We start from the raw sequence: 24,825 nt of genomic DNA, 5'->3' as shown, positions 1-24,825 counted from the left end.
CAGGTACTCATAGGGCTCTCAGGGGTCCTATTCCAGCCCCCAGTGAGAGCCTCCCCTCTTCCATGTGCTTGTGGGTGCACCCCATGTCTGTTCACTCCATGGAGAAGACAGGCACGGGTCCAGGGAGACCTGAGGCCCAGGGATTTCTACCTTCACTCCTGACCCAGATCCCCCCTCGCCTCCCAGGCTCGGTGACCCTGGCTAAAGGGTCTCCCCTTCTGGCCAGCCCGAGTTTCATGGGTTTCTGGGCTTTCATTATCATTTCAGCCTGACTGCCCTTCAGCACCATTTTTCCTCAGGGTTCACCTGGCTAGACCTCAACCTTCTAGATGGCCGAGCGGCTGGATTTCAGTACACACTTCAGGACTGCAGCAGGATTATACAACTCCAGAGACACATTTCACAGTCAACAACTATGTAAACAGAATCTGCTGGAGTTGTGCCGCATGCAACCTGTGCAGCTGGTCATGGTGTCCCTGAGGGTAGGACCCTGGCTCCAGGGAGTCCTGTCTGTTTGTCAGTCAGGGTGGGGCTAGCCCCATCCCTGCCCAGTTCCCAGGAAGCCGTGCCAATTACCTGCTTCTCACATTCAGCCTTACTCCTTGTCGGCACTGCAGGTTCCGAACAAAACTAAGTTTGTGAACACACCTAGGCCCACCTGGCAGCCGTCTGTTTAAGAACCTGAGATAGGTTTTAAAGCGAAAGATATCAGAAAGTTATGAAGGGAGGGGAATGAGAAGGGGGATGACTGGGGAACCGAGGTGGCGCCGTTCTTGGGAAATTTGTGAGCAAGGCCTGGGCCACAGGCCTGGAGCAGCCCTTCCATTGCTATGGCGACCCACTCCAGGGAGGTTGTGGAAAAACTGAAGAGATGGCAACGCGTGCTTCCGGGGCGAGGCCTCCTGTGCTGAGCAGACAGAGGCGCCCGAATGCTGCCAAACTCGTCCTACTGACTTTGGATCCTTGGTTACAGCTCTCTGGGATAGCCAGGTAGAAGCTGCCTCCACTTTGGGCTGCAATGTTACCAAATGGCCTCTGAGCTCTGGGTTCAGGCAGTGACAGCCAACGAGGGACACGTACACTGCTAGGTTCAGAGGCCCGCACTGTGATCATCTGGGGAAGACTGTGAACTTGGTTGATGTCCATGCCCCATCTCAGCCTGTGTTCTCAGAAGACGGTGGACAGCAGGGTGGACAGCACCCCAGATTAGAGTTAGCAGCTCTAATCAGCCTCTGAGATCACCAGCTGGGCGGCCACCTCCACATTAGCCAGGCAGGAGGCTGTCCTTGGCTGTAATGTCCCACCATCTGAACTGCTTCATCACAAACAAACCTGTTTTTAAATCCTCCTAATCAAAAGGTACGGGCAGCACTTCTCTCCCCACAGAAAATTAGTGTAAACTGGTTCTGGTTTTAAAATAACTGCACAAAGACTAAATGAAAAGACAGCCACCAAAGGAAGCCATGGGTCAAACGTACTTATCGTAATTAGAACCTTCTGTTTATAGGGACGATGAGGCTGTTGGCAGCACCTTCTTGCTGCGGGTGGGTGCCTTTTCCTGGAGGGCCAGCACCCAGTGCAATGTCAAATTTCTTGTTGCTCAGACACTGATATTGTCCAGCAACCATGGTCAATGAGAGGGTGGACCCTGGCCCTCTGCCAGTATCAGTTTAACAAGAACACCTTCCTTATCCCTGTGGCTGGCCCAAGGCACTGATTCAACTCTCTATGCCCTATGCTTACAGAATTTGGGGCACATGATTAAGAGAATGTCAAAACCTAATTTTCCAAATGAATTAAGCCTGATCTTTTCCTTACTAGGGGCTTTGAGAGGTGGTCCCTTTGAGGAGCTGTCATCTGAAATAGAATGTGCTAAACCTCCAGTAACTTCCTGCTCACTCAGAGTTATAACCAGTAACAGGCTTTCCTGACCTGACTTGTCACACAGAAACAAGTGAAACTGCTCGGGCCATCTGCCTCTCCTCATCGTGAGTGCTGTCTCACACTCGTTGTTGTTCGTACTGCTCGTCTTTCAGTTTTTATTTTGTATGTATGTATTTATTTATATTTTGCAGACAGGGTCTCGCTCTGTTACCCAGGCTGGAGTGCAGGGGCACCATCACCACTCACTGCAACCTCAAACTCCTAGGCTCAAGCAATCCTCTCATCTCAGCTTCCCGAGTAGCTGGGACTACAGGCCCGCACCATAAAACCTGGCTAATTTTTGTATTTTTTGTAGAGACAGGATCTTGCTATGTTGCCAGGGCTGGTCTCCAACCCCTGGGCTCAAGTGATCTTCCTGCCTTGGCCTCCTAAAGTACTGGGATTACAGGCGCAAGCCACCATGCTCGGCCATTTTTTAGTTTTTAATCCTCCCTCTGTGACTAGCAGTCACTTCTTGCTACTTTCAGTGTGCTGGCTTCTAGCAATTCATCTCACTCCTACATTGCCATTTCTTTTTGTAGCAGAATAGAAAACAAGCTCATTAGAACTATAGGTTACATCGGGGACATGTTCCACAATGGAACCTATCAGGTTTTCCTTGAAGAAAAGAAGCTGAGGTTTGGGGAGCCGCCCCTACTCTGTCTTGACTCCTCAGAAGCATTTTGGGCCCTTCTCCTAATTCTTGCTGCTATTCTAGGAAGGATAGGTGGCCGTAAATGATCCTACAGGTGAGTTGATGTTACTGTCATTGTGAGTATCATGAGCACGCCGAAGGCGATTAACATATTATTCCTATCATTCTGGAAAATTATGCTCCTTCTGGAAGGCAATACTCCAGAGGTTGGCAGAAGTCACCTAACATGATTGAATGACAGTAATGGTGGGAGAATGGCCTGAGGAGGCTGACTGGCTTCTGTCTGCATTTTGAATTCCCAGGAGGAAGAAGAGCCTGCAAGGGTGGCCCTCTTTCACCCGGATGAGAACAAGGATTCATCCTCTGACCTCAGCTCACATAAGCACACTTTAAGCTCATTGCCTTGCTCTCCTTTCACAGAAAACAAAAACACTTTATCGGCACCTACCCAGCAGCATGGGAACAAGAAAACAAAGGGCGTGTTTGAGCAAGTATGATGTAAGATGTGTGTGGGGGGCAGAGGAGCCTGGGAGTGTCTGCACTGCGCCTTTCTCTTAACCATCTCTTGGTGGATTGGTGTCTCCTTACTCCTTCTACCTTGCCAGAGGAGCTGATGGGAACCATCTGCACACAGAGCCTCCCAAGCCTCCTTCAACTCCTCCTCCAGGAAGCCCTCCTAGATTTCCCCAACACCCTCTCACCCCTATGGCCCTTGGACACTTAGGTTTGGGCTTTGACGGTCACACATAGCTTGAGAGCTGGCGCCACTTCTGATTCAGCTCTGTCCTCTGGCCATGAGTACTCACTGTTGGAACTCAGTACATGTTGGTTGGACCTAAACCTTCTCAAGTTGTCACTATGTGTGTGACACATAAATTGAGAAGGACCCTCATTTCCCATGTGAACGCTTCATGGATGAGGATCCGTTTCCTATTTATTTCTGTTGCCCTTTCTTCTCACTCAGCCTTCGGCAGCCAGGCCACTGTTGTGTATGAAGTAGGTGCTCAATGAATGCTTTCTTGAAACAGGATAGCATCAAAATTCACCAGTCTGTCTGCCTGCTTGGGCACAACTCACTTTACTAGTTATGTGGCCGAGTCACGGTTCCTCTCTGGCCCTCGGTTTTCTGCCCGTATCCTGTGGCTATTGCAAGGAGAAGGTGATATATGAGAAGTGCTTAGTACGTAGTCAGCTCTCATCATTATTACGCATGAGCTTTCACAGATCTTTGGGGGCGCAAGAAGAAAAAGATAACTTGGCAAGATTGAGAAGGTGACCAACAGAATGAAAAAACCCTAGACCCAAGTCTGGGGGTCCAGGTTCCGGGCCAACTACTTTCCCTGGGAGACTGGCTGGGGAGCGGGAGGCGGGGGAAGGTGGGCTCCTTGTTCCTTACGCGGTCCTCAGGATGGAGCTGGCAGACCTGAGCAGGAGCACCTCTGGCATGGTGCCTGGGGGGTGGCTGCGATCTGTGAGCTCGCCCAGGAGAGAGCCAGAACCTCAGAGAATGTGTCACGGAGTCCCCCCCCGGGAGAGCCACAGCAGCCCCAGAGAGGCCCAGCTCCACCGGACCGCCCTGCAACAAAGATACAGCGTGAGTCACCGCTGGCAGCCTGGCTGGGCGAGGGGACAGCTGCCATCTTTCCTGGCCATGACTCATCTGCTCCTGGGGTGGGACACCCTGCTGTAATTTATGGCCTCGTAAACCCAAACACCCTCAGATTCAATGGAGAATGCCTCACAGGAGGTGGCTGCCTTGGGGCTGTGGTCTCCATACCCCACAGCCAACTGATGAGCAAATAAATAAAATCTCCAAGACTCCTGCTCTGCAGAGACTTCTGGCTACCATTCACCAGCCTCCCCATCTCCCCATCACTTCTGGTAGTTCCCACCTCTCTCTGCTCAGTGGGCAAAGCAGAATTGACTCCCCAATGGCTGGAGAATGTTCTCCGTGGAAGGTGTTGCCTAACTAGTTCCCCATATCCTAAAATCCCCAAACAGGGAGAGCAATGCCTCCTCCAAACCCCACAGTGCTAGTCACACAGGCCTGTGCACAGCCCGATGCTCCCAATAGCAACAGTATAGTCTGCGATGGTGATTCACACTGGCTTCCCCATCACCCTGCGCGGTGGACCCCACGCCCCCTGCTTCTCTTTGGTCTGCATGGACTGCCTCACCTCAAAGACCGGGCCTCTGGCAGCTCCCTCCTAATTCCCAGTTCCCAGCCGGAGGACCCCCATAGAGGACTCACGGTAGAGGGTGTGCCTGGGGGTCTGGCTGCCCCAGGGTGCTCACCTTCCTCCTTCTTGCACCTGGCAGGCACAGGGCTCAGCATCCCCTCTGCTCCCTCAGCTAAGGCATGCTGAGTATGGGAGCCAGCGGCTGTGGATGCCCCAGGTTCTGGGTGATGAGGCAGTGGGGTTGGGCATGAGTGGGGACCCGCCCCAGCCTGCCCTAGGGCTGCTGTCGAGGTGTGGCCCCAGATACCTCTGACCTATATGGCACAGGACCCAGTTGCCCACCTGTGTGGCTCTTACATAAGAAGGGAGGGCAGCAGGAGAAGGACCTGCCATTGTGGGCAGGAGAGGCAGTTTTTTGGCCGTCATCCTTGGCAGAGCCTCGGGAGACAGTTCCTGCCACTGGGTCCCCCAGGCCTGGGCGAGAAGCTCGTCTTTTTGTTTGGTTGGGTTCTTTACTAAGCACATGTACTATGCCGAGCGCCTTGTGTTGGCTTCTCCCATTCTCTCCATGGCCCTGCAATGTAGGTTTTATTAGTAGTCACATTTTCCAAAAAAGGTGATAGAACGCTAGACTTGCTCAGTGTTGCCCAGGCAGCAAAAGGCAGAGCCAGCATTGTGAACAGGGGTCTCCACGGCCTGCTCTGAAGCCAGGATGCTACATACACAAGGTTACCCAGTATGTGCATGTCATAAAACTCAGCCAACCACCCCAGCTCCCCCCATTCCCACAGGAGAGCCCCTATTCCATGGTAACAAATAGCCCTGCACCTTGCCCTGTGCCTTCTAATACCCCCTCCACCCTCCACCTCCTCCTTCACTACAGGGACTAGCCGGTCTGTGGCAGCAGCCAGCGCCCACCAGCATCTTCCTGCTTCCTGGAGTTTCCTGGGGGCCGTCCCTGGTGATCTGCCCACGTCTCAGTCCCCTCTCCCCCTTAGGGAGCTCACACACTCCCTCATCTTTAATTATTACCTGCAAGCTACGACTCCCAAATTCCAAACTGCCTCTGGCATGAGTGAGGGTTGGATGAGGTGAAAAAATGGAGGCAGCCCTAGCCAGTGTTAGGGGGAAATTTTAAGCCCTAATTATTATTATCTTTTCAGACAAAGTTTCACTCTGTTGCCCAGGCTGGAGTGCAATGGCCCAGTCTTGGCTTATTTCAAACTCCACCTCCCAGGTTTAAGTGATTCTCCTACCTCAGCCTCCTGAGTAGCTGAGATTATAGGTGTGCACCACCACACTTGGCAAATTTTTGTATTTTTAGTAGAGATGGGGTTGGCCATGGTGGCTAGGCTGGTCTTGAACTCCTGACCTCAAGAAATCTGCCCGCCTCGGCCTCCCAAAGTGCTGGGATTATAGGAGTGAGTCACCGGGCCCAGCCTCAGCCCTAATTTTAAGGGCAAGGAGCAGGGTACAGAGGCAGTAATTGGGACAAGGGTTGTTCAAGGTCCTCCACCTAGTCAGATGGCAAACGACTGTCAGATTGCTACCCTAAACTGGTAGGTCAATGCCAGCACTCTAGCTTCGAGAGAATTCTACCCTTCACCAAATTTCAATTACACCTCAGCAATTCTTGCCTATTGCCACTTCAGGACACCCTAACAGTTTGACTCGAGTACTGGTCCTGAGCCTCTGATGCATTAGGACCCCTTTTGAGAAGCTGCTGGGAGCCCCCCCATAGACCCCCACCAATGCACTTTGCACCCCAATGCTGTTTTTTGTTCTCACAGGACTTCTTGCTGTTTTTTGTTCTCACAGGACTTCGGAAGCCCATGCTATATTAACGACCCCAATCCTAGCGAATCCCAGAAAGGAATTCAGACCTCTCCTTTGTCCTGAAGAGCTAAAGATGAACTTGTTTCTCTTCTCCTCCTCCCTCTCTTCTGGTGAGGGCTGAGCCATGATGTTAATGAATGGAATTGTCACTGATACTTGATGTTGGTAGAGAATGAAAATAGAAATGTCCTCAAATGTCCTTCAAGGCTAGCTCTGGATGCACAGTGCCCAAATTGATGAGGTTTGAAAACCTCAACAGTGGCCAGGCACGGTGGCTCATGCCTGTAATCCCAACACCTTGGGAGGCTGAGGCGGGTGGATCACCTGAGGTCAAGAGTTCAAGACCAGCCTGGCCAACATGGTGAAACCCCATCTCTACTAAAAATGCAAAATTAGCTGGGCATGGTGGTGCATGCCTGTAATCCCAGCTACTTGGGAGGCTGAGGCAGGAGAATTGCTTGAACCTGGGAGGCAGAGGTTCCAGTGAGCTGAGATTGTGCCATTGCACTCCAGCCTGGGCAACAAGAGCAAAACTTCGAAAAAGAAAGAAAGAAAAGAAAAGAGAAGGGAAGGGAAAAGAAAAAGAAAGAAAGAAAGAAAGAAAAGAAAAGAAAGAAAGAAAGAAAAGAAAGAAAGAAAGAAAGAAAGAAAGAAAGAAAGAAAGAAAGAAAGAAAAGAAAAGAAAAGAAAAGAAAGAAAAGAAAAGAAAGAAAGAAAGAAAGAAAGAAAGAAAGAAAGAAAGAAAGAAAGAAAGAAAAGGAAGGATGGATGGAAGGAAGGAAACCTCAACAGTTATAATGCCAGCACATGACTCATTCCAAGATCAGGAAGGCTTAGGAAATGTGTAATCTACCCTTTCGTCTTCTTACAAAACCCACTGGCTGACCTGCTGTGGTAGAGCCGCCTATGACATTCTTCAGACCTTGCCTCCTCTGGGAGGGACCTCAGCCCTCCTGCTTCTTCCTGGAGCTGCCCTGGCTGATCTCCTCCCAAGGCACTCAGCATTTAGAAACTGGGTATTGCTTTTTTAAAAAATATAATGGCCTGTCATGAAATAAAAATGTGAATTAAGTCCTTATTCCCAAAGTTGGAATTGATTTCTCCCTGCCCCAGTGACTGACAGTTCCCTGAGGATCCTCCTTCCTTCCATGAGTATTAATTTAGCACCTCCTCTGTGCCAGATGTTGCATGGGATGAGGGGGTAAAGTGACAAAAATGGACACGGTCCCTGCCTTGAAGATTTAGAGATGATGGGATCGATTAACAAAGATTCATTCTTTGCAGGGTTGCTGGGCCCAGGCTTGGGGAGGGGGTATAATGATGTTGAAGGAAGAAAGCTGGCAAGAAGTAAAGGTCTGATTATTTCATGGGAGACAGTATGGGAGGCTAGTGCAGAGGAGAGGAGTCAAGGCCAAGGTGATAGACGTGGGCTGTGGACCATCCCCAGTCTTGGTTTTCCAGCTCACATGGGTAAGGTTTTGGGTTGAGCAGAAATCTGCTAGGGACCTATAATCTTTCAGAAAGGGTGAGGGCAGGGGTGGTTTAACACATATCCCCGTAGAATCTACCAGAAAGAACATATTTGGAGCAGGTACCCTGGAGCCCTTGACTGACTGAAGCCCCCAGCCCAAGATCCCAGCGGAAGTGTGTTTGCTGAGAGGCCTCAGCACCCAAGGCTCATCTCAGCTCCACCTTGGCTCCTGCCTGGGCGGGTGGGGCAGCCCAGCCAGCTCACTTCTTACCCAATTGGCAGTGCTCATAGTGTCCAACTCTGTCATGCCAAATCCCACAGCCTGCTGTATACAAATAAATGTGTCAGACATCAAGTTCCACTCCAAAGCCCTAAAGGAGTTGGCAAGCAGCCTGGCCGTACCCAAGACAAAGTTCTCTGGGCACCAGAACATCTGGCTTCTAGCCCAGGCTCTGTTTCAGTTTTGTGACCTTGGGCAAGTCCCTGGTTCATTCTGGGACTCTGTTTCCTCAGATGTCACAGATAAAAGGCCTTCTCATTTTCTCTCTGTGACTGGTCATCTAGGGCTCTGGGCTGGAATTCTGCTGCAGCAGGTAGGGACAAGTCTGCAAAGTTGGGTGTTGCCAGGCCCCCAGGCCCAAGAGGGCAGAAGAAAACCAGACAGGAATAATCACAGTACTAGCTAGTAACTAACACATACCCAGCACTGCGTGTTGGACAATGTTTTATGCACCTTACACATGCAATCTTCGTAAGAACCCAATGAGGTACTATCACCACCCTCACTTTACAGATGAGGAAACTGAGATACAGAGAAATTATTGAAATTGCCAAGGTCCTTTGGTTAGCAGAGTCACAATATAAACTTGGGCAAGTGGGTTCCAGAATTTATGCTCCTAACAAGCCAGCCATACCCAATAGTCTCAGGCCTGTTGGGTGACTGGGGTGGATCAGGATAGGGACAAGGAATGGGGAGGTACAGAGAGTGGGGCACTTCAGGGTCCTCTAAACCCCTGCATCCAACCATTCATCATCAGACCCTTTTGGAAAATGTTTTATTTTATTTTATTTTTTATTATTATTATTTTTTTTGAGATGGAGTCTTCACTCTGTCGCCCAGGCTGGAGTGCAGTGGCGCGATCTCGGCTCACTGCAACCTCTGCCTCCCGGGTTCAAGCGATTCTCCTGTCTCAGCCCCCCGAGTAGCTGGGATTACAGGCACGCGCCACCACGCCCGGCTAATTTTTGTATTTTTAGTACAGAGGGGGTTTCACCACATTGGTCAGGCTGGTCTCGTACTCCTGGCCTGGTGATCCGCCCGCCTCAGCCTCCCAAAGTGCTGGGATTACAGGCATTAGCCACTGCGCCCGGCCTGGAAAATGTTTTATATAAACAATGTGCGTATATTAAATCATAATCCAGGTGTTTTCATATGTTGTATTGATGACAGACACAGAGAACTGCCAGTTGGTGCTTTTGGTCACCACAGGAAGGGCAGTGTGATGCTCAAAGCTGACATAATTCCAGCCCAAAGCAAAGGCTACTAGAAAATCACCATCTCCCCATTGCTTGCCATTTTCATTCTAAATACCACAAGCACAACTTTAGGTACTCCTCTCCTAGGAGGGCCTTACTTAACCCATCTGTAAAATGGGGGAAGGGTGGATGGGACGGCCTGTAAGTCCCAGCTCTCATGATGGGTGATTCTCTACCTTTCTTCCAGGGAGATGAGAAGAAAGAACACTGCCCATTCCTCAGACTCCAGAGGAACTTTATGGGGGTGGGGGTGGGGGGTAGGGGTGAAGCTGGGGTGAGGCTTCTGCCAGTGGGGGCATTGTGGGGGCATTGTGCTCTGCAGTGGGCTGGTTCTGGCTCACTGACTTGGTCCCTGCCATGGAGGAGCCCAGGGTTTAAAGAGGAAGATAAAGAAACACATACACAGCCTATACACGTGAGAGGCAGCTCTGAATGTGACAGGCAAAGGGGTCAGGCAGTGGGGACACAGAGCAGAAGGAGCCTGGCCTTTTAGGGTAATATTATTTCACTTTTTAAAAAGTGAGAACTAACATTTGCTGAGCACTTAGTATATGCCAGGCACTGTTCCAATTGCTTTACACAAATTAATTCATTTGATTATCTCCTATCAAGTGGGTACTGAATTATAATCCCTATTTTATGGGGAAATGGAAGCATAGAGAGATGAAGTAACTTGCTAAAGGTTATACAGATAGTAATGGGGATGGTTGAGTTTCAAATCGAGGCAATCTGACTTCAGATTGCATCTCCCTTTTTTTTTTTGAGACAGAGTATCGCTCTCCATTTTTTTTTTTTGACGGAGTATCACTGTGTTGCCTAGGCTGGAGTGCAGTGGTGCGATCTTGGCTCACTACAACCTCTGCCTCCCGGGTTCAAGCAATTCTCCTGCCTCAGCCTCCCGAATAGCTGGGATCACAGGCGCCCACTACCATGCCTGGCTAATTTTTGTATTTTTAGTAGAGATGGGGTTTCGCCACATTGGCCAGGCTGGTCTCAAACTCCTGACCTCAGGTGATCTGCCCACCTCGGCCTCCCAAAGTGCTAGGGTTACAGGCGTGAGCCACCGCAGCCAGCTGCATCTTCTTAACCACTACTATCTGCACTGCCTGAATTTAGGTGAAGCTCTATGAGGTCCTTGGCACATCTCCACACAGCTCAGCAACACGCGATTTCCTAGGAAGCAATTGACTGGAATTGCTTAGCACAGTGGCTAAGATACTTGGTTATTGTGCATGTATTTTTACTTGGTTATTGTGCATGGTGGTGCGTGCCTGTGATCCCAGCTACTTGGGAGGCTAAGGCAGGAGAATCGCTTGAACCTGGGAGAGGAGGTTGCAGTGAGCCGAGATTGTGCCACTACATTCCAGCCTGGGTGACAGAGTAAGGCTTGGTCTCAAAAAAAAAGAAAGTGAACTTGAAGAGAAAATAGTAGAAATTATTCAATCCAAAGGGTAGAGAGAAAAACTATTTTTAACTTGAACAGCACAAAACATTGTTGAATGAAATTAAGGAAGATCTAAATAAATGGAAAGACATCTCATGATCAAGAGACTTAATACTGTTAAGATGGTAATGCTCTCCAAATTTACCCACAAGTCAACACAATTTTTATCAAAATCTTAGCTGGCTTCTTTGCAGAAATTGACAAGCTAGTCCTAAAATTTGTATAAAAATTCAAGAGACCTGGCCAGGTGCAGTGGCTAATGCCTGTAATCCCAGCACTTTGGGAGGCCGAGGTGGGTGGATCACGAGGTCAGGAGATTGAGACCATCCTGGCTAACACGGTGAAACCCCGTCTCTACTAAAAATACAAAAAATTAGCCGGGCGTGGTGGTGGGCGCCTGTAGTCCCAGCTACTCAGAAGGCTGAGGCAGGAGAATGGCGTGAACCTGGGAGGCGGAGCTTGCAGTGAGCTGAGATCATGCCGCTGCACTCCAGAATCTCGGCAACAGAGTGAGACTCCGTCTCAAAAAACAAACAAACAACAACAACAAAAAAAAATTCAAGAGACCTAAAATAGTCAAAACATTCTTGAAAAAGAACAAAGTTGAAGGATTTGCACTTCCTGATTTCAAAACATATTGAAAACCCACAGTAATTAAGACAATGAGGTACTGGCATAAGGACAGACATATAGGTGAATGAAATAGAATTAAGAATTCAGAAATCAATTCACATTTACAGTGAACAGATTTTCAAGAAGGCTACCAAGACAATCCAATGGGAAAATAATTGTCTTTTCAACAAATAATGCTGGGACACATGACAAAAATAAATAAATAAAGATTCTTTCCTCATACCACACACAAAATTAACTCAAATGTATAAAAGATCTAAATGTTAACACTAGAACTGTAAAAATATTAAAAGAAAATATTAAGAAATCTTTTGTGACCTTGTGTTAGGCAAGTTTCTTTTTAGATAAGGTTAAAAAGCGCACAAACATTAACAAATAAATTGGACTTAATCAAAATTAAAATCTATGTGCTTCAAGGGACATCATCAAGAAAGTGAAAAGTTAACCCACAGAATGGGAGAAAACATTTGCAAATCATACATGTGATAAGGAAATTATATCTAGAATATATAAGGAACACTTACAACTCAATAATAAGAAGAAAAATAATCCAATTAAAACTGAGCAAAGGATTTGAATAGACATTTCTCCAAAGAAGATATGCAAATGGACAATAAGCACGTTAAAAAATGTCTGGCATCATCGGCCACCAGGAAATGCAAATCAAAATCACAATTAGATAGCACTTCATGGCCAGGCGCGGTGGCTTATGCTTGTAATCCCAGCACTTTGGGAGGCCGAGGCGGGCGGATCACGAGGTCAGGAGATCGAGACCATCCTGGCTAATACGGTGAAACCCCGTCTCTACTAAAAATACAAAAAATCAGCCAGGCGTGGTGGCGGGCACCTGTAGTCACAGCTACTCGGAGAGGCTGAGGCAGGAGAATGGAGTGAACCCGGGAGGCAGAGCTTGCAGTGAGCCGAGATCGCGCCACTGCCCTCCAGCCTGGGCGACAGAGCGAGACTCCGTCTCAAAAAAAAAAGATAGCACTTCATGCCTGGTAGGATGGCTATAAATAAGAAAATAAGAACAGTGTTGGCAAGGATGTGGAGAAATTAGAAACCACCTATACCGCTGGTGGGAATACAGATACTTTGGAATACCATCTGGCAGTTCCCCGAAAGGTTATACATAGAGTTACCATATGATCCAGCAATTCCACTCCTTTGTATACACCCAGGAGAAATGAAAACAGATGTTCACACAAAGACTTGTACATAAATGTTCACAGCAGCACTTTTCATAATAGCCTAAATATTAAAACAACCCTGAAGGGGGCCCTGCCCCTCCACACCTGTGGGTATTTCTCATCAGGAGGGACGAAAGACTGAGAAAAGAAATCAGACACAGAGACAAAGATATAGAGAAAGAACAGTGGGCCCAGGGGACCGGTACACTCAGCATGTAAGGACCTGCACCGGCGCCGGTCTCTGAGTTCCCTCAGTATTGATTACTATTTTCACTATCTCGGCAAGGGGAGTGCGGCAGAACGGGGTGAACAGGGTGATGGGGGGGAGAAGATCAGCAGGAAAACATGTGAGTAACAGAATCTGCGTCATAAATAAGTTCAAGGGAAGGTACTGTGCCCAGACGTGCACGTAGGCTAGATTTATGTTTCTTTTTACCCAAACGTCTCAGTGTAGCAAAGAGGAACAGAGCAGTATTGCTGCCAGCATATCTCGCCTGCAGCCACAGGGTGGTTTTCTCCTATCTCAGAATAGAACGAACAGTCAGCTTTACACGAGACATTCCATTCCCAGAGACATGTGGGAAACAGAGGCCTCAACTGCAAAGAGGCCTTCCTCTTTTACTAATCCTCCTCAGCACAGACCCCTTACAGGTGTTGGGCTGGGGGACAATTAGGTCTTTCCCTTCCCACGAGGCCATATCTCAGGCTGTCTCAGTGGGGGGAAGCCTTGGACGATACCCAGGCTTTCTTGGGCAGAGGTCCCTGTGGCTTTCCGCAGTGCATGGTGTCCCTGGTTAATAGAGAATGGAGAATGGCGATGACTTTTACCAAGCATACTGCCTGCAAACATATTGTTAACAAGGCACATCCTGCACAGCCCTAAATCCCTTAAACCTTGATTCAATAAAGCACATGTTTTTGTGAGCACAGGGTTAGGGCTAAAGTTACAGATTAACAGCATCTCAAAGCAGAAACAATTTTTCTTTGTACAGATCAAAATGGAGTTTCTTATGTCTTCCTTTTCTACACAGACACAGTAACAATCTGATCTGTCTTTTTTTTCCCCACACAACCCAAATGTCCATCAACTGAGGAATGGGTAAACAAAATGTGGTATGTCCACATAATGGAATATTATTTGGCCATGAAAAGAATGAAGTACTCATACATGCTACAACATGGATGAATCTTGAACACGTTATGTTAAGAGAAAGAAGCCAGTCACAGTAGATCGTACATTGTATTGGTCCACTTAAGTGAAATGTTCAGAATAAGCAAATCTGTAGAGACAAACAGTAGTAGATTTGTGGTTTCTTAGGGCTAGGGGGATTGAGGAGAAATAGGAAGTGACTACTAATGGATATAGGGTTCCTTTTTAAGATAATGAAAATATTCTAAAATTAAGGTTGTAAGGCTGGATGCAGTGGCTCATGCCTGTAATTCCAGCATTTTGGGAGGCTGAAGTGGGAAGATTGCTTGAGGGCAGGAGTTCAAGACCAGCTAGGCAACATAGTGAAACCTTGTCTCTACAAATAATAAAAAAATTAGCCAGACATGGTGGCAGGCGCCTGTGGTCACAGCTACGTCGGAGGCTGAGGCAGGAAGATCACTTGAGCCCAGCCAGTGAGCCAGGTTTATGCCACTTCACTCCAGCCTGGGTGACCGAGCGAGATCCTGTCGCAAAATAATGATTTAAAAAAGATAATATTTTAAAAGCAACCAAAGCAGAGGTGAGGTGGGATGGGGTGGTGAGGACACATTACATAAAAGGAAACTGATAGAAATGATAACTGACTTTTCATAAGAAACACTGAAGACCAAAAGATATTGTAACAGTATATTTCAAAGTGCTAAAATAAGTAAATGATCAAGCCAGAATTCTTTTCCAGTAAATATATCCTTGAAAAATAAGGTGAAAGAATGACATTTTTATTTAAATAGAAGATGGGAGGATTTGTCACCAGGAAACTGCTGAGGTGGCTTGAAATCTTACCTGCAAATTCTTTAACACTTGCCCCATCAATAGGTAGACTCTAATTTCCCTCTTTTAGAATCTGGGCTGGCCTTATGACTGACTTTTAACTAACACAACATATGGGAAGTAACCTACATGGCTGCTAAGGCTAAGTCATAAAAAGCAATGCAATTGCCACCTGACTCTCTCAGGGCACATGCTTTTTGGATCCCTGACCCACCATATCAGACGTCTGGCTATCTTGAACGCGTGATGTTGGAGAGCATGTGAAGAAGCCACACAGAAATAGAGGCGCTGAACAATGAGAGCACATGGACACAGGGAGGGGAACAACACACACTGGGGCCTGTTGGGGGGTGGGGTGGGGGGAGAAACAACATCAGGAAAAATAGCTGATGCACGCTGGGCTTAATACCTAGGTGATGGTTTGATAGGTACGGCAAACCACCATGGCACACATTTACCTATGTAACAAAGCTGCACATCCTGCACATGTACCACAAAACCAAAAATTAAAATAAATTAAAAAAAATAGAGACATGAAGGGCCCAGCTATTCCAAATCCTAGCTTAATGAGTCTTCCTATCTCAGGCACCAGATGTGATAAAGACGACTTTGACAAGTCCCTAGCCTCAGCCACCAGCTGCCATGTCACAGACACTCAAATAGCTTATGGAGAGGCCCATTAGTAAAGAGCTAAGGTCTCTGGCCAACAGCCAGTGTGGTAAGTTGAAAATGTCCCTCAAAAGTTATCCACATAGTGTTACGATGTGACCCAGCAAATTGAAAGCTGTTAAAATTAGCTTATATGGCGAAAACTTGGAAGAGATTTGAAGATGTAATTAAAGGAAGGATCTTGAGACTGAAAGATTATCTTGTATTATCCGGTTGGGCTCTAAATTCAATCACACGTGTTCTTACAAGTGGGAGGAAAGAGAGATTTGACATGCACAGAAGAGAAACAATGTGACCACAGAGGCAGAGATGGGAGTGATGCAACTACAAGACAAGGGTGGAATGCTGGAGCACCAGGAGCTGGAAGAGGCAGGGAACAGATTCTGTCCAAGAGCAGTCCTCCTGACACCTTGACTTTAGCCCACTGAAACCAATTTTGAACTTCTGTCTTCCAGAACTGGGGAAGAATAAATTTCTGTTGTCTTAAGCCACCAAGTTTGTGGTCATTGTTATAGTGCCATGGAAAACTCACACGTCTGGTGAGAAACAGGCTTGTCAACAACTTCGTGAGTGAGGTTGAAAGCAGGTCTTCCCACTCCAGATGGCTGTTACCCTGGCTGACATCTGGACTGAAACATCATGACAGACCCTGAGCCAGAACCACTCAGCTAAGTTGCTCCTGAATAACTGACCAATGGAAACCATAAGCAACAATAAGTGACTGTTATTGATTTAATGCACTAAATTTTTGAATTATTTGTTAAGCAGCAATAGATAACTAGAACACCTTCACTACAAAAAATGCTATAGAAATTTATTCAAGCTGGGCCGGGCACGGTGGCTCACGCCTGTAATCCCAGCACTTTGGGAGGCCAAGGCGGGTGGATCACAAGATCAGGAGATCGACACCATACTGGCTAACACGGTGAAACCCCGTCTCTACTAAAAATACAAAAAAAATTAGCCGGGAGTGGTGGCGGATGCCTGTAGTCCCAGCTACTCAGGAGGCTGAGGCAGGAGAATGGCATGAACCCAGGAGGCGGAGGTTGCAGTGAGCCAAGATCGCGCCACTGCACTCCAGCCTGGGCGACAGAGGGAGACTCTGTCTCAAAAAAAAAAAAAAAAAAAAAAAAGAAAGAAAGAAATTTATTCAGGCTGAAGACACTTGTCCCTGATGGAAACATGAATCTACAGAAAGGAATGGAGATCACTGTAAATGCTAAATATATTGGGAATAAAATAAGGATCTCCACTCTTATTATCTCTACTCAACATTACATTTGGAGATCCTAAAAGATGCCATAACGCAAGAATTAAAAGAGGAAATGACTGGAAAGGAAGAAGTAAAACTTTTTATTAATAGATACCAAAATTTTGAACATAAAAGTTTTAGGGGATCTACAAAAAAAAAGTGTTGGAATTAATAAATAAATTTAGTAAGGTTGCAGGATATATGGTCGATATTAAAAAATCAATTATATTTATACTAACAGCAACTGACTAGAAAGTTAAATTTAAAACACAGTTTTGGCGAGGCATGGTAGCTCACACCTGTAATCCCAGGTGTGCCTAGAGACAGTGGGTTAGCTTTGGGCCCAGATCCTGACTTCAGGTCAGTTTGAGCTCTGCTGCCCCTGGCTAAAATCTCTGCAGCTCCTGCAAGGACCACAGCTGGCTTGGGCTGACTTGCATCCGGAAGTTATCCAGATCCATACTCAGAAGTCTATGACCAGGGTTGGTTTGCCCTAGAGACTCACACTTTCCACGGATGTGCCTGACCCTTTGATCTTGGGCTCTTGACACCAGCACCTTGATGTCCTGTGGCTTTTACATGATAGTCTCAAATCTGCCGTTCCCACTGGCTTTTAGTTTCTTGAACACTACAAGCTCCATCCCACCTCGGGGCCTTTGCACATGCTGTGCCCATTTCCTAGAAAGTTCTTCCCCTAGCCAACTCCTACTCCTGTTTCAGGTCTCAGTTTAAATGTTGCTTTACTAGGAGAGCCTGCACCAACCCTCAAGACCAAGTCAGATCTTTGTTATATTCTATTTTTTTAATTACCGACATTTTAAAAAAATGTTTTTATTGTGGTAAAATACATATAACATAAAATTTTCCATTTGAAATATTTTTAAGTGTATAATTAAGTGGCATTGATTATATTCCCTCTATTTTTCTTATTCCTACATGGCACCTGTCACAATTACAGTTTAATTGTATAATTATTTGTTAATGTCTGTCTTTCCTGCAAGCATGCAAACTCCTTAAGGTAGAGACTTGTTTTTGTTTTCTGTTATATTCTTCAGTGCTTAGCGCAATGCCTGATTATTCTACAATAAATAATTTTGAATAAATGAATGTATTCTTGAGAAAAACAGAGAAAAACAATAAAGAAACCAAAACAAGAAACAACTGTGTTTCTATATAACGGGAAGTGGGCAGTGGGAGTGGGAAGAATTTCAGCACTAGAAAGCCCAGATAGTCCATGTTTAAGGACACCTGTGTTCTTTCAGTGATATGCGCCTTACGATTGCCCCGGTAGGCTGGCACACCCCAGAGAGGCGGAGTGCACTCCCTATCATCCTGGGAAAGCTCTGACAGTGGGAACAGCCTTGCTCATGGGGCTTGTAGCAGCCTCCTGCGACTGTTCCACATCCCTGGCTCTTAGGGGGCTCCTCTCTGCACCCAGTCTCTGGGTAGGCAGTACTGGGAGAGTCAGCTAGGAGCCCAGAGTGAGTGTGGTCAGTTTAGAGCCTGACAGCCCTCCCTGGGCCAGATGGGATGCTTGGAGCTCCCAAGTCCTGGCCTCCTGCCTCCACCTCACCCCTAGTCCGGTCTGTACTCACTGCTGCTAGATTCACAAACCCCAAACCAGGCTCTCCCCAGGCTTCTGCTGCTTGCACCCCTCCCAGGGCTCCTGTCTGCCTCCTTCTTTGAGCCTGGCTGCCCTTAGTCTGGCCACGTCAGCCCCTCTAGGCCCAGGAGTTAGCCGGTCCCCAACCTGACCAGTCTCATGGCCACCTGTAACATCTCCACAACCACGCCTTTGGTCAGCACAGCGCCCTGCTTGCCATCCAGGCATCCACAGCCTTTCAAACACAGGATGGACTGTCCTCTTCTGAAGTTCCTTCCAAGCCCTTCCTCCACAATGGGCTTCCTTAGGCTCAGGGAGACCGGTGTCTCCACCGGACAGAGGGCTTCCCAGGGTCAGGACCCAGGCCCTGGGCAGGCTCAAGGGGTGTCCCTGATGGAGGGCATGGTCTACAGTCACAGCCTAAAGGGCACAGAACACAAGCTGTCAGAGCAGGGCCAGTGTCAGCTCAGGCCGCACGGGTTTTGCCTCTCCCGGCCCTGGCCTGGCTGTTTCCTCCGGACACCTGCCCCAGTCACCGGGATCCCGCCCTGCATCTGGTGTGGCGGGAAAGGGAACTCTCGTGGGTCAGGCCAGGATGCAAGCCCTCCTCGGGCTCTCAGCCTCCCCTTTCTTCCACCTCCTGTCTTCCCCTCTGCAACACTGGGAAGCAGGGGGAAGATAAGCCCCTCTCAGGCTATGGAGGAATGCAGACCTGCCTTTCCCCAGGAGCAGCCGCCATGGCCGCAAGGTCAGGGCAAATGGGCAGGTCTGAGATAGAGCCCTTCTGATATGGTCTGGCTGCGTCCCCACCCAAATTTCATCTTGAATTCCCATGTGTTGTGAGAGAGACCAGGTGGGAGGTAATTGCCTCATGGGGACAGGTCTTTCCCATGCTGTTCTCATTATAGTAAGTCTCACGAGATCTGATGGTTATTATAAGGGGGAGTTTTTCTGCTCAAGCTCTCTTGTCTGCTGCCATGTGAGATGTGCCTTTCATCTTCTGCCATGATTGTGAGGCCACCCCAGCCACATGGAACTGTAAGTCCCATAAACCTCTTTCTTTTGTAAACTTCCCAGTCTCGGGTATGTCTTTATCAGCAGCGGGAAAACAGACTAATACACCTTCCCTCCTGGAGTTGACCTGGAGGAGCAGAGAAGCAGAAAGGGGCATCACAATGGTCGCAACAACGATCTCTCTGCCTTATTTATTTATTTTTTGAGACAGGGTCTTGCTGTGTCACCCAGGTGGAGTGCGGTGGTGCCATCATGGCTTGACCTCCCAGGCTCAATTGGTTCTCCCACGTCAGCCTTCTGAGTAGCTGGGACCACAGGTATGTGCCACCATGTCTGGCTAATTTTTTTTTTTCTTTTTTTGAGATGGAGTTTTACTCTTGTTGCCCAGGCTGGAGTGCAATGGCGTGATCTCAGCTCACTGCAACCTCTGCCTCCCAAGTTCAAGCAGTTCTCCTGCCTCAGCCTCTCAAGTAGCTGGGATTACAGGCATGCACCACCACGCTTGGCTAATTTTTTTTTGTATTTTTTTTAGTAGAGACAGGGTTTCTCCATGTTGGTCAGGCTGGCCTCGAACTCCCAACCTCAGGTGATCTGCCCACCTCAGCCTCCCAAAGTGCTGGGATTACAGGCGTGAGCCACTGTACTCAGCCTTTTTTGTATTTTTTTAAGCAAATTCTTGTATTTTTTGTAGAGACAGGGCTTCGCCATGTTATCCAGGCTGGTCTCGAACTCCTGGGCTTAAACAACCACCCATTTTGTCCTACCAAAGTGCTAGGATTACAGGTGTGAGCCACTGTGCCCAGCCTATTTTTTATTTTTATTATTTTTTTGAGACAGAGTCTTGCTCTGTAGTCCAGGCTAGAGTACAGTGGTCATAGCTCATTGCAGCCTCACACTCCTGGGCTCAAGCGATCCTCCCACCTCAGCCTCCTGAGTAGGTGGGACTACAGGTGCACACCATCATGCCTGGCCAATTTTTAAATTTTTAGCAGAAACAAGGTCTTGCTTTGTTGCCCAGACTGGTCTTGAACTCCCGCACTCAAGCAATCTTCCTTCCTTGGCCTCCCAAAGTGCTAGAATTACAGGCATGAGCCACTGCACCTGGCTTTTTCTGACTTTAGAACAATGTTTTACAAGAATTAAGTTCTTTCCTCACAGCTGCTCTGCAAGAATGTCAGAGCAGGTTTAGCTTCCCTGTTTGACAGATGGGGAAACTGAAGCTCAGAGAAGGTGTCTTGCCAAGGGTCACAGAATGGGTTAGGAGCAGAGCTGGACTGGAACCCAAGGCATGTGACCTCCAGCCTGCTACTAAGAGTGTTCCAGGATGTCGCTATGAGGGTTACTATGCCTGTGATGGGTAACTCTTGTGCTTTGAAAACATTTTCATACACATCAGCTGATGGAATCCACCCAATTTTTCTGCAGTGTCAGTGAAGTTCAGGCGTTTTATATTTATTTGTACAGAGGACGCTATTGAGGCTCAGAGAGGTTAAACAATGTATCCAAAGTCACTCAGCAAGAAAGTAGTAGAACTGACACTCCATCTCTTGGGTTTTTAGCCTTTCTCTTTCCCTACGGGGTCCCAAGACCCATTTACTCTTTCAGGAGGGAGTCCTTCTCTGCACAAGCCTAGGGTTCTGCCTCAAGTTTGCCTACCTTCCTTCAGTGATGTCTGCAAAACAAGCCCAGTCCTCTGTGAGCTTTGCAGGGCACACAGAACCCTCTGCCACCCCTTTTCACCACAGGCCTGAGATACGGGCTCCTGTGGCCCTGAGCCCCTCACTCATAGGGAGCAGAAGACCCTGAGATCCTGCAGACCTTGATTTTGTTTTCAAGAGCTCCCCTGGCCCTGGCTGTCCTCATGCCTGTCTACCCCTGCTCTGGACACATTTATTATCTTTTTTTTTTTTTTTTTTTTTTTTTTTTTTTTTTTTTTTTTTTTTTTTTGAGACGGAGTTTTGCTCTTGTGGCCCAGGCTGGAGTGCAGTGGCATGATCTTGGCTCACTGCAATCTCCACCTCCCGGGTTCAAGAGATTCTCCTGCCTCAGCCTCCTGAGTAGCTGGGATTACAGGCACGTACCACCACCTGGCTAATGTTTGTATTTTTAGTAGAGACAGAGTTTCATCACATTGGGCAGGCTGGTCTCGGAACTCCTGACCTTGGGCGATCCACCCGACTCAGCCTCCCAAAGTGCTGGGATTACAGGCGTGAGCCATCATGCATGGCCTCTGGACATATGTCGATGTGCTCCTCTGAGCATCTCGCCTGGCCTTCCTGCTCTCTGAGCCCCCAGGCCCCAGGGAGGAGGGGAGGTGCCAGGACACCAGGGCCCAGAGGAGATCCTGAATCTGGCCTTGGGTGAGGAAGTCAGTCCAGCTTTCCTCCAGGGGCCCTTGACCCTCTGTGCATCTGACCTATGCCCAGGGAGGGGCTGGCCCTCATGCTCTTGGAGGCTTTGCAGGGAGGAGTCCCTGCTTCTGGAAGAACAGGAGTCCACTTTGGCTTAGCAGGGTTCTCTGGAGACCCAGGGCAGGGCCCAGCTGCCAGCCCTCGAAGGGGACTCTGCATCTCTGAGGCGCATTAACATCTGTTCCCATTTCCCTCTATCTTCCTTCCCCATAACCTCCCATCAGGACAGTGGCCGTAGTCTTGGTAGCTCAGACACTGGCAATTCCTCCCCATTACTACAGAGGACTTGGACCCTGGCATTTAGCCCCTGTCCTCCCCGGTTCTATGCTCCCGCCACCCAGACCTCTCCCATCCCCGAACTTCCTGTCTTGCTTTGTTAGGTCGTTCTCTCTGCCCACTGCTCTTGGCTCCACTCTGACCGTCAAGGTCCATCTCAGGCGCCCCAGTTAGAAGCCTCCTTCTCTCTGCCCCTTCGTCTGAGCCCCTCCTGGACACAAATCACAGATGTTGGGGTCCTGGAGTTCCGCGTGTGTGTGTGTGTGTGCATGCGCGCGCGCACGCGCACGCCTGCCTTCTTCCTGCCTCCTGGCCAGGGCATCCCAGGGCTGGGACTGAGTCCCACCTTCTCAGGATCCCCTACTCCCTGGAGGGACAGGGCCTGGGCCAGGGTGGGCATTGGTGAATGCCTGACACGTTGAATCCGCTTCCTCTGAATCACAGATTACTGGAATATACACAGTGGAAGGGCTTTAGGGAAACCTCAGCCACTGCACTCATATTCAGACAGGGAAGCTACAGCCCAGAGAGGGCAAAGAGACTTGCCAAGGTCATGCAGCAAACTGGAGCGGGAACCTCTGGCTCCCCGCCAAAACTTCTCTGTCTTTGACCCCCGCAGGCAAAAGGCCCCCTTGAGGAGACAGGTAAACATTCTTCTTTACTGAAAAATTCCTCCTCCATCCAACTGAGATCCAACGGGTCTCCAACTGCAGCCCCAGCTCATACCCCTGGGATGTGCCTCATTCTTTGATGAGCCTTTCTCAGCCATGCTAAGTAGCCCTCCAAATGACCAGTTCTTCTTCCATCTTACGGATCGCCCAGATCCTTCCCTTCATTTCCCAGGTGAAGAAACTGAGGCTCAGAGAGAGAAGCAGCTTGCCCAAGTTCACACAGCAGAGCAAAGTCTAGAACTCGGCCCACAGGTGCAGTGTGCAGAAACCCAACCACTGACTTACCTGGTTTTCAATTTTTCTTGGGTGGTCCCCACAATCCTGTCCTGCCGGCTCTCCTGTGGGGTCTCTCTGCTGTCCAGCATGCTGGGGTCCCCGTGTGGGCAGCCGTATCCAGCTCCAGAATTGCGTGGCATCTGCCTCAGACTTCCACTGAAGACAGCTCAGTCACCCACTGTGAGAGGCTGGCCTTGAGTGGGCAGTGGGGGCGGGCATGGGGCAGGGGAGGCGGCAACTAGAGTGACCCAAAGAGGCTCATTTCCTCTCTATTTTTAGAAGCTCAAAAAAAAAATTGCTCCTCAGTGAAGTTTCTCAGAATTAAAACTTTCCTTTTCTTTGTGGTTTTGTTTCACTCAAGATGAGGAGAATTTCAATGAAGCCAGTGTTCTTTTTGATGCAAATCCGCTCCGCTTCTCCCAGGAGGTCTGGCCAATGGGCTCAGGGCTTCTGGGCCCCCAGAAAACCTCCTCACTGGCTTTAAAAGGTCATAGTGGTTCTCAGCACAAATCCAGACCCAGATCCTGAAGTGGCTGCTACCCCTGGCTGCATACACTCTGCAACCTTGACTTGCGGTCTGCCAAATGCTGCCCTGGGAGGGATCTCACCCACTCAGTCCACCTTCCCCAGGTCCTGCATGGAGGCTGGAGACCCGAGAAGGGAGCCCACCCTGGGGGAAGGAAGGAGACATTTCCAACGCTGAGAACTGCCACATGGTCTATAGAAGGATTTGCACTGATGACATGATAGAGGCAATCGACGAATGTGACTTTCCAGGGACACCTGAATAGAAGCCTGGATCTGCCCCTTCTTCTAAAGGAAAGAAGCATGTTAAGGCGGGTGGTGGGGGGGCATTTCAGGCAGCCATAAAGAGACAGGAAATTCACACAGGACAAGGCCTTTTTCTGCATACCAAAAGTCTCCCCTCTAAGACCATGTATGCATTCCCCAGGGCTGCTGTAACAAAGTTCCACAAACTGGATGGCTTCAAACAACAGAAATGTATTCTCTCACAGCTCTGGAGGCCAGAAGTTGGAAATGAAGGTGTGCGCAGGGCCACACTCCCTCTGGGGGCTGTGGGCAGACTCTTTCTTTGCCTCTGCCAGCTGCTGGGTGTCACTGGCCATCCTGGGTGTTCCTTGGCTTGCACGTGCATCTCTCCAGCCTCTGCCTCTGTCCTCACGTGGCTCTTTCCTCTGTGTCTATGCCTTAGTCCATTTTCTGTTGCTGTCACTGAATACCTCAGACTGGGTAATTCATAACGAAAATAGGCCGGGTGCGGAGGCTCATGCCTTTAATCCCAGCGCTTTGGGAAGCCAAGGTGGGAGGATTGCTTGAGCCTAGGAGTTCAAGACCATACTGGGCATCATAGAAAGATTTTGTCTCTTCAAAAAATAAAACAAAATTGGCTGGGTGCCACGCCGTGGTGTGCGCCTGTGGTCCCAGCCACTTGGAAGGCTGAGGTGGGATGATCACTCAAGCCTGGGAGGTTGAGACTGTTGTGAGCCATGATTGCATCACTGCACTCCAGCCTGGGCAACCAGAGTGAGATCCTGCCTCAAAAAACAAAACAAACAAACAAATAAAAAAACCACCAACACACACACACACACACACACACACACACACACACACACACACACACAAGAAATTGATTTCTTAAAGCTCTAGAGGCTGGAAGTCCAATATTAAGGTGCCGGCATCTGGTGAGGGCTTTCTTGCTACATCATAATGTGGAGGGCACCACATGGTGAGAGGGCAAGAGCGTGGTGCCAGCTCAGGTCTCTCTTCCTCTTATAAAGTT

General features: G+C 48.6%; 1 protein-coding gene and 1 long non-coding RNA gene across 6 annotated transcripts in view; one reads left to right on the top strand and one right to left on the bottom strand.

Annotated features, from left to right (window-relative positions):
• The window catches only part of ACSBG1 (acyl-CoA synthetase bubblegum family member 1), a 61,622-nt gene extending 37,215 nt beyond the window's left edge, over window positions 1–24,407 (bottom strand). Inside the window, exon 1 of one of the 4 annotated variants that reach the window (XM_055277582.2) lies at window positions 23,031–24,407. In XM_055277582.2, coding sequence (XP_055133557.1) covers window positions 23,031–23,161 — 131 coding nt within the window. In that variant the 5' untranslated portion in view covers window positions 23,162–24,407. The remainder of the gene's footprint in view (window positions 1–23,030) is intronic. The other 3 variants (XM_055277583.2, XM_055277585.2, XM_055277584.2) reach the window with 3 other exon arrangements.
• LOC134736774 (uncharacterized) lies at window positions 19,341–23,778 on the top strand. 2 transcript variants are annotated; one of them, XR_010121018.1, is made up of 3 exons: window positions 19,341–19,411; window positions 19,599–19,704; window positions 23,652–23,778. It is a non-coding gene; the product is annotated as an uncharacterized lncRNA (long non-coding RNA). The 2 variants fall into 2 exon arrangements; XR_010121019.1 differs by having other exon boundaries at window positions 19,399–19,411; window positions 19,595–19,704.
• Window positions 24,408–24,825: the final 418 nt, after the last annotated feature.

This window comes from Symphalangus syndactylus, chromosome 5, assembly GCF_028878055.3.
Source record: "Symphalangus syndactylus isolate Jambi chromosome 5, NHGRI_mSymSyn1-v2.1_pri, whole genome shotgun sequence".
Classification (NCBI taxonomy): domain Eukaryota; kingdom Metazoa; phylum Chordata; class Mammalia; order Primates; family Hylobatidae; genus Symphalangus; species Symphalangus syndactylus.
Note: the sequence above shows the minus strand (reverse complement) of the source record. Positions and strands in the feature narration are given on the sequence as shown.